This window comes from Otolemur garnettii, unplaced genomic scaffold, assembly GCF_000181295.1.
Source record: "Otolemur garnettii isolate 467f Iridium unplaced genomic scaffold, OtoGar3 scaffold00001, whole genome shotgun sequence".
Classification (NCBI taxonomy): Eukaryota; Metazoa; Chordata; class Mammalia; order Primates; family Galagidae; genus Otolemur; species Otolemur garnettii.
In genome coordinates, this window is record NW_003852396.1 from 13,764,534 (window position 1) to 13,786,138 (window position 21,605).

Here is a 21,605-nt window from a genome sequence, read left to right on the forward strand (position 1 = left end):
TCCATTTATTTTGCTATAGACCACTGTTTTTCAACCTTTTTTTAATCTCACAGAACACTTTAACCTATATTTAGTTAAACTTCCATGGCACACTTAAATTATGTTGATCAAAAAAATGACTAATAAAAAAGAATTTACTTACTGTGCTTTGAAAAATTCTTTTGAAAATAATTCAATTAATGATCTTTAAAAATTTTGTGGCACCCATAAGATAATCTCATGATACACCTGTGTGCTGCCACACACTAGTTGAAAATCACTACTATTAACAGAGGTGCTATCAACATCCTCTCCCAATCTAAGACAAGTGAATTTCTGTAGAGTATAATCCTGGGAATGGAAATATTGGGCCTTAAGGTACACAAAAGTGAAATTTAAAAAATGATACCAAATTATTCTTGAAAGTTGCTTTACCAATTTACACTCTCACCGGCAATGCATAAGAGCTTATATTGAACAACATTCTAACACTTGGTCTTACAAAACTAATTTCTGTTAATTACATGCTATGTAATGTGACTGCTAGCTAATAGTGTGTAGTTTTGATTTGCATTTCCCACGTTACTAATGAGATTTTTGTGCATCTTTTGGTATGTTTATTGGTCATATATGTCTTATCTAACCTTTCACTTATAAGATTTTATTAATCTATACTAATGAATACTTGCTATTTTTCTATTGGTAGGGATTGTTAACATTTTAATCGTAAAGATATATGTAGCCATTAAGAAGAAATAGACATATATTTTAGTAGTACATAAAATGGTGGGTGCATTTTTAATAAAGAACAGATGGTCAAAATAACTAACAAAACAGTAAAAAATAATTCTATTTTAAATTTCATTTTAATGACTTTTTTTTATAGCTTACTGTTTATTTTTCTTTTGACAGAACGGTTTCGAGATTTACTACTACCTCTACCTACTCAAGATGCTGAGATTCTACCCTTCATTCAATCTAGAAGTTATCCCAAGTAAGCAAAAGGAGTTCACTAGGAATTGAGAAGGCACTGGGCATAGAGGAAGAGAGATTTGGGTGGGCATAGATAAAATGTGATCTTTCTTAGGATTTCTGAAAATCTTGAATAATTTACCCTAACTAACTAGGGAATCTCCTGTAATATAATGTCACAGACTTTTCACAGCTGGGTCAGAGAAGAAAAACTTACTTTCAGTTGTAGCCCAGAGTACAGATAATAAACTGTCTGCATCAGTGTCTGGTTTTGCCTCTTTTTGCTTGGTACTCTATCAAAAGGAGCACATATTTTGTAGGTGATATTTCATCTGATCTTCTATTTTCTGTCCTTTCAAAGTGAAGATTCATTTATATTGTGAAAGTATTTTTCAAAATAACCACATGCTAGAAATGATTTTAATGATTTTATATATTCTTAACCATCTTGGTAACTGTGAAATCTTGTGGCTCCTTCTAAAATAGAAAAAAATTTTCTTAGCTTTCACAATTATAATTATTGGCTGAAGGAATATGCCTTTATCTTCCTGACAGATTAGGAAGTACCATGCTTCCTATAAACTTGATCTTCCCTGAAGGCTGATGGATGCTGGAATCTTGATCCTTCCTGTGGAATCTTGAGAAATCTTCTCTTGAGTATCTGAATCTATTTACTATACTAGCTAGTATGCAACAGGCTAAAGAATAAATAAACTTATAGCTGAAATAGGAAAGGAAGGTCACCAGCTTAAATAATTAGTGTTTAGTTTATACATATTTCATCAAAACTCATCAATGTGCTAAATTCTTTGCTTTGGGAGTTTATTCACCTATTCACTAAACTTTGCTTTCTGGGGAAATTATTTCATTCCTATTACTTACCTTTGATAAGCTTAATTCTGAGACCAAAAATAAACATAGAATCCTAATTACTCATATATTGCTTGTTCATTGTTTAAGATATTAATCCACATTTAATCTTTAGCAATAGTCTTATAATTCTCTCATCAGGCACACATGGACATACATATACATATACAGCCTTGCCTGCATACTTTATGCAGTATGCCTGCATACTACATGCTGACAGGAAGCATGTATGTCCCTGAAAAGACTAATGCATAATCATCACATCAGCATTTTTATCCATAGCTACTGTTTGCAGGAGCTGATGATGCCTGCATTCCTGCCTCTTATGCTTACTGTCAGCCAAACACCTAACAGCTTGTAGTCCCAGTAGTTTCTCAGATGGTTATCCATTGTCAGCTATAAGCATACATTCCAGATTTGTGGGTTCAGTTTTAGACCACTGCAGCAAAGCGAGTCACACAAACTTTTTGGGTTTTCAGTCCTTATCAAAGTTGTTTACACTATATTGCCATCTGTTTCATGTACAGTAGCATATGTAAAAAATAATGCACATGCCTTTATGAAAAATTATTATTTTTTTTGAAACAGAATCTCACTGGGGTTCGGTGCCATGGCATCATAGCTCACAGCAACCTCAAAACACTTGGGCTGAAGTGATCTTCTTGTCTCAGCCTCCCAAGTACCTGGGACTACAGATACCCACCACAATGCCTGGCTATTTTTCTATTAAATAAAAATTTTCTATTTCTAGTAGAGACAGGGTCTCACTTTGCTTAGGCTGGTCTTGAATTCCTGAGCTCAGACAATCCATGAGCCTCCCAGAGTGCTAGGATTACAGGCTTGAGCATGATGCCCAGCTTTAAAAGTTACTTTGTTAGTCTAGAATAGTAGCAACTATCCAAGCCTTCAGCAAGTCATAAACTTTTTGCTGGGGGAGGATCTTACATGAATGTTGGTGGCAGCTGACTGACTGATCAGGGTAGTGGTTGCTGAAGGTTGAGGTAGTTTTGGCAATTTCTTAAAATATGACAGCACTAAAATTACACACTGATTAACACTTTCTTTCACAAAAGATTTCTCTGTAGCATCAATAATATTATTTCTGAATTAGAGCCAACCCTCTAAAATCCTGCCCCTGCTTTATCAGTTAAGTTTATGTAATGCACTAAATCCTGTTGTCATTTTAACAATATTCAGAGCATCTTCATCAAGAGTACAGTCCATTTCAATACATCACTTTCTTTGATCATTTATAAAAAGGAACTCTTTAACCATTGTAGGATTATAACAATTAAATCCTATCTTCAGTCTCCCCTTCTACTTTCACCACATTTTCAGGAGAGGACGACAGACGGGTGAATGGCTGATCAGGGAGCAGTCAGATCATATACAAAGTTTATAGATTAAGTTCTCTTACATGGACAAGGTTCATGGAGCCCCAAAACGATTACAATAATCAAAAGTCGCAGCTCATAGCTCACCATAACAGATATAATGAAAAAATTAGAAATATTGTGAGAATTACCAAAATATGATGCAGAGATAAAAGGTGAGCAAGTGCTATTGGAAAAATGGCACCAAAAGACATGCTTGATCCAGGGATGCCACAAACCTCCAATTTGTAAAAAACACAATATCTAGGAGCAGGATGTCAGACTAGAGACATCTTATCAGGTATTTGTGGTGAGACAAGTGAGAGAGGACTCTAGCCACCTCTGCCTGGGGGATCCTGCCCAGACATATCACTCTGGGGGTACAGTAAAGTAATAGGGGACTCCAGGAGCCAATGAGGAGGTCAGGAGCTAAGGAAGACCAGCACAGAAGGCAAGCAACTGGGAACAGGCAGAGGCTGGCTGGCACTCCAGTGAAAGACTAGGGACAGGAAAGGGCTTTTTGTTCTTGGACTGTGCTGCTTCTGGAGCTTCATTGGAAGGGCTTAAGCAAACAAGTAAACTTGAACAGTGTCTGGCAGCCAGGATTGAATCACCAGGTGGGGTGGAAATCCCATCTGCTTGGCTAATAGCAGGATGCCACCATTATGGGGGGAGGGTGGCCTGGGAGGAGCAATCCTTAGGGTCCTAGTGTACGGCTGGTGCTGGAACTCCTGTTGAGCTTGGGCAGCCATCTTGAAGTGAGTTGAATGGCTCTCACATCCTTGGGAAAGCCATTTTGTTGTCAGGAGGCACTGATTGGAAGGTCAAAATGTGTCTCCTAAGAAATCTGACAAGAGCTTAAGAAACAATTTAACACTGTTGGTGGGACTTCAAACTGCTACAACCTCTATGAAAGAAGTATGGAGGATCCTCAAAGAGTCAAATTGGACCTCTCATTTGATCCTGAAATCCCAGTACTAGGCATCTATTTAGAAGAAAAAAATCATTCTATTATAAGGACATTTGCAGTAGATTATTTATTGCAGCTTAATTTACAAGCACCAAGATGTGATAAAAACCTAAATGCCCATCATCCCAGGAGAGGATTAACAAACTGCAGTGTATGTATACCATGGAATGTTAGTCAGACACTAAAAAAGATGTTTTGTATTAACCTGGATGGAGCTGAAACTTATTCTTTTTAATAAGAATGGAAAAGCAAGTCTCCAAAATACTGGATACTAATATGAAGCCAGTAGATGATCTAATACACACCCAAACAAGAGAAAAACTCAATTCAATTCAAGTTAGGGGAGGGGAAAGGAAAGAGGGTGTACAGGGGAGGTGGAAAGGGGATTGGTGTGCTCCCACTTAATGGGCACAGTGTAAGGGTATATGGCACACATCACAATAAAATGAAGAGTGGCTGTATTTCCATAGCTGTCTTAACTGTACTATTTTACATTCATCCTCCCTTTCTTAGTTCACTTTTCTGATAGTGGCCTAGTCAGCTTAGGCTGCTATAATAAAAATTGCCATAGATTGGGTGATTTAAACAATAGATATGAGTTTCTCACAGAACTGGAAAGTTCAAGATCAAAGCTTTTCAGAGTACGTGACTAGTAAAGGCATTCTTCTTGGTTTCCAAACAATCGTGTTTTCATTGTATCCTCACATAGCAGAAAAGAGAGAGAGAAAGCCAGCTCTCTTGTGTGTCTTGCTAAAAGGGCATTAGTCTCATCAAGAGTGCTCCACCATTATGGCCCAATTGCCTTCCAAATGCTCTATTTCTAAATACCATCACACTGGGGATTAGGGCTTCAGCATAGGCAGTTGATCTCATTTATTCAGTATTGTAGATAACTGTAATTCATGAATTTATAATTTGTGGCAGAAAAATTCTGGAAAGTAGAAAATTTAATCAGACAAGTAGAATTGGTTTCTTTCATTTATAAACCAGTATATTTATTTATATTGAGATTTTTCTCTCTTTTCTGATTGTTTTCCTGACTCATTAAATATAGATTTTACTAGTGAGAAACATATTTTAAGACTGAAAATATAGGCTAAGAAGCAACTTGCTTGCCTGACATTATGTAGTGTCACAGAGAGGTATTTACAGAGCATAACTTAGGCAACTTAGACAGAAAATAACATTACCAATTATATACATTGGTTAATGTGGGCTATGGTAATTTGAATTTGGGATGAGGTCTTTATTAGTCAACAAAAGGTCCCTGAATGCATTAGCTCTTGTTATAAAGAGACATTTGCAATAATGAAACTTGGAAAGTGTGTCCTATTTTTAGGTGAAAAATATTCATGAAGAAAACTGAGTTTCTAAAATGTATGTGTGTTTTTGTGTATGTTTAAGGGAAAACCATGAAAAATTACCTTAAATGATCCTGAGAAACATTGTTGTAAAGTATAATAATATTCATTAAATCATACTACTGCATTATGAACATTAACTTAATCCATTTCCAAAGCTGGGGCATCCATTCTCATCAAAATGTAATTGTAGAATGAAAATTCTCAGAATGCAAATAGGTGTTCTGACAGCTGCCAGAAAGAGACAAATGAGTGGAAAGAAAAAAAGGAGTATAACTTCATAGAAAATATATGATGTTTATGGATAGTTTGGGGGAAACAAATAGAGATGAGAGAAGCAGGTTTTAATGCTCATTCCTTGCTGATGTTATTGTCATTAACTTGAAATATTTAGGTGTATAATGTATTTTGACTAGAAAGTTGTTATAATATATTCTTATCCTTGTGAATGCAGCTTGAACATGTAAAATGTTTGAGGACATCTGGCATAATTTTATTCACAAATGACTTGCAACCATCTTGACAAGTTAGCCAACAAAATAAGACTCCATAGCTCTGGAAGGTTAAATTATTAATATGTATAAAAATATTATGAAAATATAGAAATAAAATATTTCTCTTTGCTTCCTATAAAGATCAAGTTCTCTCAGCTGCTCAATATCAGAACTGTTTAGAGAGAGGGCTATTATTTATGACAAAATTCAAAGCTGTTCCTTTTTGGCTTGGTTTACTGCCAAAGAAGAACCTTGATTGTTTAGACAATAAAACCAGTGTCCCAACTCAATCTCATTTCCAGTGGGCTGCTTACAAATGCCTTCAAACAGTGATGCTGGGTAATGTCCTTAAACAGCAAAGCCTCAGATGACCTTTCCAGATTTCATCTTATCTATTCTCTAGCTTACCTTTCTTTCTTTTTCCTAACAAGGTTTTAAGTTTCTCTTTTGGGACCTTTGATTCCTCTTCAGTAACCTTTGTTTCGTCTGCATGTCTGTGATGTATTATACTTGCCATCTGAGCCAAGTTTTATTCATAATAATAAAGAAATAATGATAACACATAGTGAATATGTTGTACATGCCGGGAATAATACTACATGCTTTACATGCATTTGTTTGCTTAAGGCTTACTAGTCCCCTATGAATTAGGTAGTACTGTCTCCCAATTTTATAGATTAGAGGACTAAGACTCAAAGAGGTGAATGCTTTATATAAAGTTATAGTCAGCAGGATCTCAAACCCAAGTCTGTTTAGCTCCTAAATTATGCTTAACTCTATTAGACTCCCTCTCATGCATTTATCTATCCATACTTTCATTTGTTCATTCATCACCTATTTATTGAGAAGTCAACATGCACCAGAAGCAGTCACAATTAATCAGAATATAATAATGATGAGGACATAGAATATGGCTTTGAAGAGGCAATAGTCCAGTGGGGGAAATGCATAATAAGAGTTTAGTTGGGAATTATATAGTTGTAATGTGATAGGACCCATACATAGAGAAATGTACTAAATTCATTGGGAATAGGGAATAGAAAGTGTCCGTCTAGGTAACTGATAGAAAGTTCAATGTTCCCCTTGAGTAAAATCTTGATGAATGAATTAGACAAGAATGAAGAAGTTTGTTAGGCAGAACAAAGAGCATAATAGCATGTGGAGCAGTGGAAGTGGGTGGGTCCTTAAGGGAATGCCTCCAGGTGGCTAAAAACTGTGTGAATGTATGTGTGTGCACAGCACATGTGTTTATACATGTACAACTCCATATACACACACTCATGGGGTGGGAATCTAAGAAAGAAATGGGGGCAGGGTCCTGGACTGTCACTTTTAAAGAAACTTGGACTTTGTTGTGAAGACAGTGGAGAGCTAGGGCAGGATTTTAAGCAAAGGAGAAAGATAATTAGATTTGTATTTTCTCAGAAGCGGAGAGGGAAAGGAGGCACCACCAGTAGACGGTTTGTAATTTCATAGTCAGGTGGTAAAGATCTATGCTGTGGTAATATGATATGGAAGGTTAGATAGATATCTAAGGATGTTAGGAGGCACCGTCAACAGAATGTGATGTGGCAGAGGGAGGGGAAATGGAGGGAGAAGGAAGGATCTTTGGATGACTTCAAGCTTTTCCACTTGATTCAAATTCCTGGTGATAGTCCTCATGATTGGGAATGAGTAGTAGTCCCTCTGAGGATTTTTAATTTTATTTATTTTCTTTTCTTTTGGTCTATACAAGCAGTCCCTGGGTTATGAACAAGATAAGTTCTATAAGTTTGTTCTTAAGCTGAATTTGTATGAAAGCTGGAACAGGTACATTGACCTGTATCTGTAATAGTCTCCATTTGTAAGTGCAAGTTGTATGCGAGTAGTTTGTAACTTGAGAACTTACTGTAATAGTCTCTGTTTCTAAATGCAAGTTGTACTGAAGTCAGATTTTTTAAATTCAGGAACTGCCTGTATTTCAAATGGTGATAATGGAGATACTATCCTTTTAATGTTGCTTTAAGAAATACACAATGCCTGACATAATTCAATCTTGTAAATGCTTTGGAATGTTTAAATTAAATGACAAAGCACTTGGCCATTTGCAAAAGTACATTCTCACTGTTGGCTCTGTTCTGCCATTTCTCAAACTGTGGTTTTCCTCAGTGCAAAACATTGTTAGACTCCAAGTCAGTAGTCTGGGGTTAGGCTCAGCACTCTGTGTTTTAGCAAGGCCTCCAGGAAATTCTAATATACACTGAAGTTTGAGAAGCATAACTGGGAGATAGAAAAATTTTGAATACTTATATCAGCCTTTTAAAATTCCCTCTCCCCTTTTTTGGTCTTTACTGACATGACTATCTTTTCAGAATAGAATGGCCTAAAACTACAATGCCATCCTCTCCTGGGGAACAGTTAATCATGTTTATTTTTTCCCCAGATAAAGAACTGTTAGATAATGGACAGCCCAGAATATTCCCCTACTTGTGCCTTTCTGCCAGGTCTGACAATTTTTGGGGAACTCATCCTAGAAAAAGTGCTGCATATTTCATTGCTGAATATCACTACATTCACCTTTAAAGTACTTCCCTTGGGAAACTATGCACCTATATGCCAGCACCTTGTCTACCTTCAAAGCAGTTTCAGCAATTTTTTATGGAGTGGCCATTAGACTGTCATCATATGAAGGTCTGACAATTAATAAGTTCATGAACTTGCCACCCTGTGCTTACATTGGCAGCGCTGTATGAACAACTCAGAAAAGTTTCATAACCTTGGTATATCAGGGTCTCACAGCTGTGTTCATGTTGACATGTGGCAGGTCTTGCTTAGTGGCATTCATTATTGTTGTTGCATGTTTTGTGTACCATACAATAACAACTCTGGTGGCCATTCCAGAAAAAGAGTTCCAAAATTGCTTTGAAGGGTGGACTAGGTGCTGGCATTAGTGTATAGCTTCCCAAGAGGAGAATTTGAAAGATGACAATACTGATATACACCAATGATATATGTATTACTTTTTCTAGATGAGTTCATGAACTTAATTGTTAGACATCATATATTTTTCTTAAACAAAATAATTGGTGACAATAATGATTAATATCTGAGTATTAAGAAAATGAGCTTTGGGGTCAGACTTATAATAACAGTAACACTCCTTCTCCTTACAAGAAGAATGGGCTTGAGAAAATTATTTAACATTTTTGAGTTTTAGTTGCCACTGCAAAAAAAAAAATGGACATTATACTTTTCTGGAAACTTATTGTATGAATTAGAAGTAAGAGTATATATAGAGCTTTCAATGCAGGCCATGAATTAAATCAAATATTCAGTGAAAGGCCAGTTGTACCTATAATACTAGCACTCTAGGGGACCATGGTGGGTGGATTGCTTGAGCTCATGAGTTGGAGGCTAGCCTGAGCAAAAGTGAGACTCTGTCTCTACTAAAAATAGAAAAATAGAAAAAGGAAGCAAGAGGATCACTTGAACCCAAGTTGAGGATGCTGTGACCTATGACGCCATGGCACTCTACCCAGGGCAACAGCTTGAGACTCAAAAAAAAAAAAAGAAAGAAACAATATTCAGTGAAGAATATATATTGTTGTTATATCTTATTTTAGATATAGAAGGTAAAGTTTTCATATTTTTTAAATTTGTTAAAATTAAAAGAACTGTTTATCAGTTAATAAAACAAACATAAGAAAGGCAAATTTACCAATTTGCCTTATCAATAAGAAAAGATAAGAAAGGCAAATTTCCAAAGACATACATTTACATCAACATTAAATTACTATTAATAATAATTTCTGATATTTATCAAATCTTTTTTGTGTCCAGATACCATATTAAAGCTTAAATATGTTTATTTGCATTCAGCTATATAAAATAGAAATAGCTCTAAAATGATGGGAGTTTTTTTCTTTTTTTCTGTTAATTAGAGGTACCCAGGTAAGTGGCTGCGGGTATGGGTTTGGTATTAGCATATAATATCTGAGGTGTCTGCAGCTCTTTTTCCTATTTCCTTTCATGATAGCAAGATAGCCTTTCAGCTTCAGTTGTTCTGTTCTCCCTTCAGCTTCAGCCATTATATCCTCCTTCCAGGCAGAAGGAAGAGAACAAAGGGCATGAAAGGAGTCCGCAAAATCAGTCAGCCTCCCTTTAGAGGAAATTCTCAGAAACCCAATCCAAATCTTCTATAGTTCTTACATCCAGTTAGAGAGAACTGAGTCTTGAGGTCATCACCATTTGTAAGAAAGGGTAGGAAATAAGATTCTCTTTTTTGTCTTAAGTATATGCATTATTACTATAATACTACCCCAAACTTGGTAGTTTGCATTAAAGATGTTTTAAAATAAAAACATTGTAAAAGAAATTTTAACACATTTCCCAAATTTATTTTACCATAGCATACTTTTTTCCCTCTTGTATTATTGTTCTGTGAGATTGTTTTTGGAAATTACTGGTATAGTTAATATCTATATTTTAAAAATAGATAGTTTCTGAAAACAGTGATTAGCTTTCTCTTCAGATTAAATAAATTCTACTTTATTATTCTGTCAGTGTGTTTGGAGGTATACTAGAGTTCAAAAAGTTATTAGTGTATTTTTAACTATGATATAGTGGAAGGCTGGGCATGATGGCTTATGCCTAGAGTCTTAGCACTCTAGGGGGCTGAAACAGTGGATCACTTGACCTCAGGAGTTCAAGACCAGACTGAGCAAGAGCAAGACCTTGTCTCTACTACAAATAGAAAAATTAGCTGGGTGTGGTGACATGAGCCTGTAGTCCCAGTTACACAGGAGGTTGAGGCAGGAGAATCACTTGAGCTGAGGAGTTTGAGTTTGCTGTGAGCTCTGATGACTCCATGGCATTCTACCTGAGGTGACAGAGTAAGATTCTCTCTCTCTCTCTCAAAAAAAAATCTATATATATGTATATAGATAGATAGATAGATATTCACACACATATAATAGAGTTGAATTGATGTGTAGCTGCTAAATATCTCTATTAAAAGAAGGAGATCTGATATCATTGGCCTATTAACTGATCGGTCTTACTCCATAAAATAATTCAGTCAATTTTAAAATTGTTAATGAATTTGATTCTCAAGGAAAATATCTTGACATTTCATTGAGTGGGTCAGGGAAACGGTTCTCTGTTATTCTTAAAACTCTCTTTGATCCACAGTCTTTCATAAAGGATATTTTCATTAGTTTAAAACCACCTCAAGCTGATCTCATCTCCACTACGTTGTTCAAGACTTTGATAGTTGCCTTCAGTTTCTGTAATCTTGACACATGTGTTATGATAATAGTAATGTAAGATTCTTAGAAAGATCTTGTACTAAGATAGATAAAAAGTCACTACTTATAAATGAAGGGCATTGTATTTTGCACATTGATCAGATTAAATATGTAAAAAGCGATTTAAGTAGTTTCTCTTTAGCTCCCTCAAAAACACAGATGGTGCAAAGTAATCAATTACTAATCATTTTATCTTCATCTTTCATCCAAGAAAAGCAAAATTAAAAAAAGAAATTTTAATTCTATAAAAGCATTTCAAAGGAAAAAAAGCTGATTCTCTAAGGTCTTTTTTTTTTTTTTTTTAGACTCACTTTGATGCCCTTGGTAAAGTACCATGGCATCATAGCTCATAGCAACCTCAAACTCTTGGGCTCAAGTGATTCTCTTATCTCAGCCTCCCAAGTGGCTGGTACTATAGGCACCTGCTATTTTTAGAGACAGGCTCTCTCTCTTGCTCAGGCCAGTCTCGAACCTGTGAGCTCAGGCAATTCTCCCAACTCAGCTTCCCAGAGTACTGGGATTTACGGTCTTTTAAATGCAGTTCCCATCTACACATCCCATCTTATACTGAATTCAGCCCATTTCTTGTGTTGACACTGACTTCATTGATATCACGTCTTGCACGACCTGTGGTCTACTGCAGGTGCCCAATGATGCCAAACAAAAAGAATTTCTGATATTTTTGCGGCCCTCCACAATTCTTAATTTTTCTGTATCATCACTTCTTGTTGACCCTTTTACAGATGAAGGAAATCAGTTACAGAGAGGACAAGTAACAGTCTGTGGTCCACCCCCTGGTAAAAGACTAGAACTCTGTGTTCTAGTATTCTTGTCCAAAGTTATTTCAAAACACCAAAGAATAGTTTTGTGGGGAGTTGGGAGGGTGTGTCTGGGGGTGTATGGTTCAGAAAGCAGACAAGTAGGAGAAAGAAGCCAGTAGCCAGAACATGGTCATAAGCCAAAATAGATGCAGAGAGGCTGAGAAATGTAGTATTTTGGCTGCACATTTTGCTTCCCTGGGTAAAATTAATGTCCTGTTACTAAGAAAGAGTTGGAAGATGAATATTGAGTGAACAGTTAACACTACCTGTTGCAGTTAAGGATTTCTCTCTGTCTCTCCCTCTCTCTCTCACACACACACATACACACACACACACACATATTTGAATATATAAGTGTAAGTAGAACAAATAGAGCATCTTTTGTGAATGTTCTCAGCTGTTACTGTACTTCAGAACTTAACTAGGACAAGAGGAGAATAGTGTTAGATTCTTTTTTCTTACTCCTGTTATTTTTCTGTTCACATAATTAATGTTTAAGTAAATATTTCAGCTGTATTTTCCATTGAAGGGAACATTATGTACTGAATTTACATATAGCAATTAATATTTTAATTCCGTCAACTATAGTAGTATATTATGACCAGAGCTTTAACTTGGCCTTAACTATATGTCATGATCCTATTTACGTTTCTTTATACTTTTCATTAATGTTTCACACAAAAGAGGCATGCTTAGAAACAGTTGTACTTGCTTTAATATTGACGATCATAACAGCATTTCTTACTCCTCTGGGCTTATGACTATGAGAAACAATGAAATAAGGCCTGAGCCATCACAAAACCTAGAAATTGGTATTCATCATGTTTGCTACATGTGATAGAAAGGAATTCTACTTATTTTTATTTTTCCCACCTTTGTCCACCTTCTCTAACAGGCTATACATAGATGGTCCATTTGGAAGTCCATTTGAGGAATCACTGAACTATGAGGTTAGCCTCTGTGTGGCTGGAGGCATTGGAGTGACCCCATTTGCATCAATACTCAACACCTTGCTGTACGTCATTTTGATACATTTTATTAGTCCAACTAGAGAAGTGCCAACATTTTAGACATCTCTCTTTTTAGCATGAAGTAATTCCTTACAGAATTCTTCTACTCATTGTTCAAGGAACTCCATTTACTGATGGATGAGGGAATAATTCAGTGACCCTCAACAGGTGATCTCTGACTCGCAACATGCTCTCTTGTAAAAATAAGTCAGTATCACAGTCATGCATTCCTCTGTCCTTTTCCTCCATTAAAAATCATTCACCATCATTCATTTCTCTACGTCCTCATCAGTGGTAAGTAGTACTGTTTATTCATTCAGTACACAAACATTTTTGAGTAAATACTACAGGTAATAGGAATATAGCAATGAACGAAAATAGACTTCTTAGTATTAAAAAGTTTACATTAAGAAGGTCTGGTAAAAAATTAAGCAATGAGAAATTTTCAGGTAAAATTATTTCAGAAAATATTGGAACCATGATGAAAAAAAGACAGATTAATGAAATACAGAAATAAAGAGCTGGGATTGTTGTTGAAGTATGGTCAGGGAAAGATTTTTTGAGAAGACAAACACATCATTACTTGATTTGTTATTTAGCAAATTTACAATAGACTGGAGAAGAGATATTTCAAAGGTGAGATCACTTAACCAGGAAATACTCTTTCAGTTAGGATTGTTAGCACAAGTTAACTGAGTGATATTAATTCTCATGAAAACACAAACAAAATGACAACAGGAAGTTACTCTCAACTCTGTTTCATTTACATTTCAAGTAGACACAGTTTACATTAAAAATCTGTTTTGTGAAATACTGAAAAAGAAATAATAAGGTGAAGTGATTAAGTTGAAGGATTGTGTTTGAATGATATTGTATTTCAGTTTTAAATATTAGATGTCCATTTGAGAATTTCAGGAGGTTCTTACAAAAATAACCATATTCCATGCCAGAAATCATTTGTTTCTGACAACACTTTGCAAGTTATTTGGACACCTAATGTCATAAAAATAAAGAAGAACATTTTCTTAACCTCAAGCCTACTTTATAATTATAGATAGGGATCCAGACATAGAATTGAGTTGCTGGAATGCATTACATAGTATGTGGTTGTGAAATCTCTTTAATGATTATTAAGAATGGCATAAACAACGAATTTTCTGGAATGGTCTTGTCTTATTTTGCCTAAAAGATGGGACAAGACTGAATGACCTTGGGAGCCCTGTTTGGTGATAGAATTCACTAAAAATAGAGAACTTGTTTTTCTGAGATGCAGTGGCCAATATTATTTTGATCCAGGATATTATTTTATCCTGGATCAGTTATGGCCTTCAGCTGGATACAGATGATGCGCATATTTATGAATAATATTCATTAACACTTAAATTCATGAAGTATGTCATGTCTCTGAGTCAGTATGTTGCATATTAAATTTATTTGGGAGTTAACTGCTGTATCAGATGTTGCAATTCAAATATATGATTTTTCTGTTGGTACTTACTGATGAAAAGTAAATTATTAAGACCATGGAGATTCTTTTTTTTTAAAATCTTTCTTCTTCTTCTTATTTTCCCATTCTAATCACCACCATGTTATTTTAATTTTGAAGGGATGACTGGAAACCATACAAGCTTAGAAGACTATACTTTATTTGGGTGTGCAGAGACATCCAATCTTTCTGTTGGTTTGCAGACTTGCTCTGTATGTTGCATAATAAGGTAACATTGGGATTGTTTTAGTTTTGCAATTTTTAATAATTTTCTCTTATATTACACTAGCAAATGCTTGCTATAGAATAAACTATTTGCATATGCAATTTAGTCAAAGAAGTAGGAGGGAAAGAAGTTAAGTCCCTTATACTCCCCACAAAAAAACAGACATAACATCTATTAACATGTAGGTACACGTCTTTTCAGATATGGATATTTGTGATTATGCATATATATCTATGACTTATTTTAATATAAAACATTCATTTTCATGTTTTAACACAGAATATTTAACATAGAAATGTACACATGGCTTTAGGTGGTGAGAGAAGACAGAGGAAATCAAAAGACACTAGCTATAATGCACGTACAGTGCTTCCATCCTGTGTTCTGATAGCACTATCCTAGTCTCCATCTTTAAAATTTCAAATATGCTGTCACTAGACTTCTCGGTAAACAATGCAGAATGTCAAAAATCTAAAACTTTGTATTTTAATTTTTATAATTCAATGTTAACTGTAACATTTTATTCTTCTATTTATTTTTCTTTATTTATTCAAATTACACAAGTAATATTTAAGTATATCATTGCTACAGATATTTTTAAACAATTTGTATAACGTAAAATTCTTTCTTACTATCTTCTCCACCAAATCTATGTAATGAGTCATAACTCATGAGTATTCTGTAAACTCTATTATACTATTTATATTGCTATGCAAATTGCCTTTTAAACTTATTTCTAGGTCTTGAGTAGTTGTTTGGTATTAGTACAAATAGCGCTATCTCATTCTGTTTAGTGATGTATATTATTTCATGGCATTGATGTGTTTAGTTTATTTAACAATTCCCTAATGTGGGCTATTTAATGTTTTCATTACAAACAATGATGAAATGGATATCATTATACGTGCCTCTTTGTACATGTATCTATTCAACCAGTTATTCGACCACTTCACAAATATTTATTAACTGCCTATTATAATTCAAGAACTATCCTAGGAGCTGGAGATGCATCACGTAACAAAATCATACTAAGGCTCGGCGCCTGTGGCTCAAGCAGCTAAGGCACCAGCCACATACACCTGAGCTGGTGGGTTCGAATCCAGCCTGGGCCTGCCAAACAACAATGACGGCTGCAACCAAAAAATAGCCAGGCATTGTGGCAGGCACCTGTAGTCCCAGCTACTTGGGAGGTGGAGGCAGGAGACTCTCTTGAGCTCAGGAGTTGGAGGTTGCTGTGAGCTGTGATGCCACAGCACTCTACCCAGGGGGACAGCTTGAGGCTCTGTCTAAAAAAAAAAAAAAAATACCAAATTTCTGATCTCATGTTGTTTACATTTCATGTGGGGCAGACAGACAAGAAACCAATAAACAGAGAGGATGTCTGACCATGAGATTCCATTTAGAACAAACATAAGGAAAGTAGGGGTGAAGCAATATAAATAGTAGAAGGCATGGCGATTTATATTGCATGTTCTGGAGAGCCCACCAAACAAAATGCTGTTCGAGGAGAAACTTGAGTAATGTGGACTAATAGGCAAGACATTTATTTTGGAGAACAATTTCAAGGTAGAAGAACCTAACTTTACAAGCAAGGGTCCTGATGCAGTGGCATATTTGCTGTGTTGGAAGAAAAGGAAGGTAGTCTGTGTGGATGGAGCAAAGTAAGCAGGGGAAAGATTGGTAGGAGAACCAATTAGAGAGGTGTGTGTGTGAGCTTTTCTAGAAAGATGTAGATTACATAAGGCCTTAAAGTTTATGCAAAAAAAAAACACCCCAAATTGGTTCTGGATATATACCTGGAATAATTGAAAGCACAGGATTGAACAGATATTTTACACCAATGTTCATTGGAGCATTATTCACAATAGCCAAAAGATTGAAACAACCCAAATATTCATTGACAAATGAAGGGATAAACAAAATGTGGCACACACATAAAATGGAATACTATGCAGCCTTAAAACGAAGGAAATGCTGACATATGCCATAGCATGGATGAACCTTGAAGCTATCATGCAAAGAGAATTTGTTCACAAGAGAACAAATGTATGATTCCACTCATCGGAGATACTTAGAGTAGTTTAATTTGTAAAGACAAAAAGTAGAATGGTGGTTGCAGTAGCCTGGCGGAAGGAGGAAATAGGGAAATTCCTATTTTTTCCAGACTATTCATTTTTCCAGTTATATTTCTTGTCATATATATTTTTATTCAAGGGAAATCAGTGCTGAGTAAGGGTAAGGAAGGAATAGGAAAAAAGTGTCTGTTGTTTGTTTTTGTTATTTGTTTTGTTTTGCATTTCTTACCGTGCATAGCCTAAATCACTAATGTCTTTTTTTAATAAAATCATATTCTTGATGAATAAACACCTAGGTAAAGCTTAGGGACTCTTAGGGAATAAAATAAAGAATATTTGGGGAGGACTTAGGAAAATATTAGTTAAACATAGTATTTAGCATGCTGTATTTTATATAGAGAGATAACAGAAAATTATTCCATTCCACCATCACCATCACACCTAATTTATATCAGTAGGGCAGGTTGTTGCAGTTAAAATCTGTCACTTATTTATATATATATATTTGTGTGTGTGTGTATATGTGTAAGATAAATACTCATTTGCTTATAGATATTGGCTGTATTAAGCTAGGATATGTGTTACATTCTAGAATAACAAGTGTTAGGATTGTGGAAAATCTAAGTAACTGAAAGACTCTGCAGTAAGTCTGTTCATGTTTATGTCCTCTCAGTTTTGGCACGAGAACAGACCTGACTATGTCAACATCCAGCTGTACCTCAGTCAAACAGATGGAATACAGGTATGTGGTTGGATGTTATTGTAAATTAAACAAGCCTCTTGATAATAGAAGATTTACTGTAGAAACTGTGTTGGAAAAAAAATTCTGCAGGTGGTTTGAAGAAGTTTCCTAGAGTTAGGCCTCATTTGGAACGTGTCCAGAAAATTCATGGCTTACCCTTGAAGTCAACCATATCATGCTTTCATTTGTCCTCCTCACAGGGGACTGGAGCAGACCTTTGGAGTCCATCCCTTTCCATTTCAATATCACCTCAAATTCTCTGCCTTTAAAAGTGCACTTGAACAGTCTTGTGATTATGTTTTCGTCAAGGAGAGGTTTTATGTGGAGAGAGAAGATGAGCTCTTACACAATTCAGCTTATTTCCCTTGAAGGGAAATGAAATAATGGCCATAATGCTTTGTTTATTTAATGCACTAGGCACAGTGTTAAGACTTTCGTGTACATTAGCTCATGTAACTCCAACAGATTAGAGAAGTTGATAAAATTACTATCCCTGTTTTATGAAGAAATTAATATTTAGAGACCACATCTAAGAACTGAATAAGTGTATAAGTCTGAGTGTGAATGATTATGCAAATGTAATTTTAGTATTTCCCATCATACATTTTCCCAATATTTTGACTGCAAATTATGGATTTATGTCAGTTACCTTGAAACGAATCTAACCTGTTTTTTTTTTTTTTTTAAGTAAAAACAGGTTACTTGGTATATAAAAAATATTTCAGTTTACTGTTCTCATGCAGTAAGTCAATATTTTTTCTTCATGACTTGCTATAATTAAGGTCTGGAGCATAGTTTACCTTTGTTCTCAGTTCGACTGCCTGGGCTCTAGACACTTTCTCCACTCTGATCACTTCACTCTCACTTTTCACTATCAGTTTTGGTCTAATGATATAATGTTCTTTTTTCCCCAAAAATCTCAAGTGATTTTTTTTTATTTTTTTATTCTTGATTCATAATAGTCATATATCTTTATAGCGTATATGAGATGTTTTGATACAGGCATATCATGTGATTAATCAAATTGGGATAATTGGAGTGTCCATCACCTCAGACATTTATCACTTCTTTGTATTAGCAAAATTCTAATTCTATTCTTTTTGATAGCTTAAAGCATACGCAAACTTATTGAACTTAATATTGATAATAGTCACTAGGTTGTGCTATCACATATTGTTCATCCTAACTATTAAATATATTTGTGTACCCATTAATCATCCTTCCTTTGTCCCCCCTTTCCCCTACCCTTCTTCTTTTATTTATTTTTTCTTTTTTTTAAACAGAGTCCCACTTTGTCACACTTAGTAGAGTGCTGTGGCATCAAAGCTCACAGCAACCTCCAACTTGTGGGCCCAAGTGATTCTCTTGCCTCAGCCTCCCAAGTAGCTATTTTTAGAGACACCCAGCTATTTTTAGAGGGGGTGTTTTGCTCTTGCTCAGGCTAATCTTTACCTCCTGAGCTCAAGCAGTCCACCCACCTTGGCCTCCCAGAGTGCTAGGATTACAGATATGATCATTTGTTTTTTTTAATACATCTATTTGGTTCCCACAAAATGAGTAACAACATGTGAGATTTGTCTTTCCATGCCTGGTTTATTTCACTTAACATGATATTATCCAGTTCCATTCATTATTGCAAATGGCATGGTTTCTTTCTTTTTTATGTCATTCATTATGTTTATGCACCACAATTTCTTTGGTCCATTCATTTTCTGATGGACACTTAGGTTAATACCATATCTTGGCTGTTGTGAATAGTGTTGAATAAACGTGAGAGTGCACAAATATCTTTTCCATATACTGAATTCCCATCCTTTGTATACATACTCAGCAGTGGGATTGCTGGGTCATATGGTAGTTGTATTTTTAGTTTTTTTAAGAACTCCATACTGTTCCTCAGAGTAGTTGCACTAATTTTCATTCCTACCAACAGTGTACAAGGTTTCCCCTTTCTCTGCATCCTCTCCAGAGTTTGATATTGCCTGTCTTTCTTTTTGAAAATGGCCATTTTAGCAGGGGTGAGACATTATAGTTTTGATTTCATTTTGTGATGTATTTCTATGATAATAGGCATTTTTTCACACACCTGTTGACCATTTGTATGTATTCTTTTGAAAAATGTCTATTCAAATTCTTTGCCCATTTCTAATCCTATTATTTTATTTCTACCTATCAAGTTATTGGAATTCCTTATATAATTATTAATCCCTTGTCAGATATTTTGCAGATATTTTCTCTCATTCTATGGGTTGTCTCTTTCTATGGGTTGTCTCTTTACTTCATTGTTTTGTTTATTCTGCAGAAGCTTTTTAGCTTGATCTGAGCCTATTTGTCCAATTTTGCTTTGATTGCCTGTGCTTTGGGGGTATTACCCCAGAAGCCTTTCCTATGCCAATGTACAAAGTGCTTCCCCAATGTTTTATCTTAGTTGTTTCATAGTTTGTATCACAGCCTTGAAACTTTAATCTATTTTGATTTGGTTTTTATATATTGCAAGGATAAAGTTCTAGTTCATTCTTCTGCACATGGATATCCAGTACCAGCACCATTTACTGAAGAGACTTTCCTTTCCCCACTGTATGTACTTGGCACCTTTGTCAAAAATAAGTTTGCTATAGATGTGTGGATTTATTTCTGGGTTCTCCATTTGCTCCATTGGTCTGTGTGTTTGTAACAAGTTATTTTGGTTACTACAGGTCTGTAGTATATATTTGCAATCGATTAATATTCTTCTAGTTTTTGTTTTTTTCTTCAGGATATCTTTGACTCACATGGATCTTTTGTGGTTTCATATAAATTTTAGGATTTCATTTTCTACTTTTGTCAAGAATGTCATTGGTAATTTGATGAGTATTTCATTGAATCTGTAGATTGCTTTGGGCCTTATAGACATTTTAACAATATTGATTCTTCCAATCCATGAGCATGGGATATCTTTCCAGTTTTGTATCCCCTTCAATTTCTTTCATCAATGTTTTGTAGTTTTCATCATAGAGATCTTTCACTTCCTTGATTACGTTTGTTCTAAGATACTTTATTTTATTTGTAGCTATTGTGAATGGGATTACTTTCTTTGTTTCTTCCTCAGATTATTTACTGTTGGCTTATAGAAATGCGCATTTTTGTACATTAATTTTATAACTCAAAACTTTACTGAATTTGTTTATAAGTTCTAATTGTTTTTGAGGGGAGGCTTTAGGCTTTTTCAGATATAAGATCATACCATCTGCAAAAAAGGATAATTTGACTCCTTCCTTTCCAATTTGGATGCCTTTTATTTGTTTCTCTTCTCTGAGTGTTCTATTGAGAACTTTCAGTACTACGTTGAAAAATACTGGTGATAATGGGCATCCTTGTCTTGTTCCAGATCTTAGAGGAAGGCTTTCAGTTTTTCCCCATTTAGTATGACACTACATGTGTGTTTGTCATAGATGGCTTTTATTATGTTGAATTAAATTCTTTCTACCCCCCAGGTTTGGTTTGTGTGTGTGTGTGTGATTTTATAATGAAGAGATGTTGAATTATTATTATATTTTTGAGACAGAGTCTCACTTTGTCACCCTTGGCAGAGTGCTGTGGCATCATAGCTCACAGTAACCTCAAACTCATGGCCTCAAGTGATTCTCTTGCCTCAGCCTCCCAAGTAGCTAGGACTACAGGCACCCACCATGATGCCCGGCTATTTTTAGAGATGGTGTCTCTCTCTTGCTCAGGCTGGTCTTGAACCTGTGAACTCAGAAATCCACTACCTTGGCCTTTCAAAATGCTAGAATTACAGAGCCACCACACCCAGCTAGAGATGCTGAATTTTACTGAAGACTTTTTCAGCATCAATGGAAATGATGATATGGTATTTGTCCTTTGTTCTGTTGATATGATGTATCACACTAACTGATTTCTGTACGTTTAACCATCTTTGCATCCCTGAGATGAATCCCACT

At 35.4% G+C, this 21,605-nt stretch overlaps 1 protein-coding gene across 3 annotated transcripts in view; it reads left to right on the forward strand.

Annotated features, from left to right (window-relative positions):
- The window catches only part of NOX4 (NADPH oxidase 4), a 165,916-nt gene that overhangs the window by 127,383 nt on the left and 16,928 nt on the right, over positions 1-21,605 (forward strand). For 2 of the 3 annotated variants that reach the window (XM_003780833.3, XM_012801130.2), the window contains 4 exons: positions 892-973; positions 13,021-13,140; positions 14,742-14,850; positions 17,596-17,664. In XM_003780833.3, coding sequence (XP_003780881.1) covers positions 892-973; positions 13,021-13,140; positions 14,742-14,850; positions 17,596-17,664 — 380 coding nt within the window. The remainder of the gene's footprint in view (positions 1-891; positions 974-13,020; positions 13,141-14,741; positions 14,851-17,595; positions 17,665-21,605) is intronic. The other variant, XM_003780834.2, reaches the window with a different exon arrangement.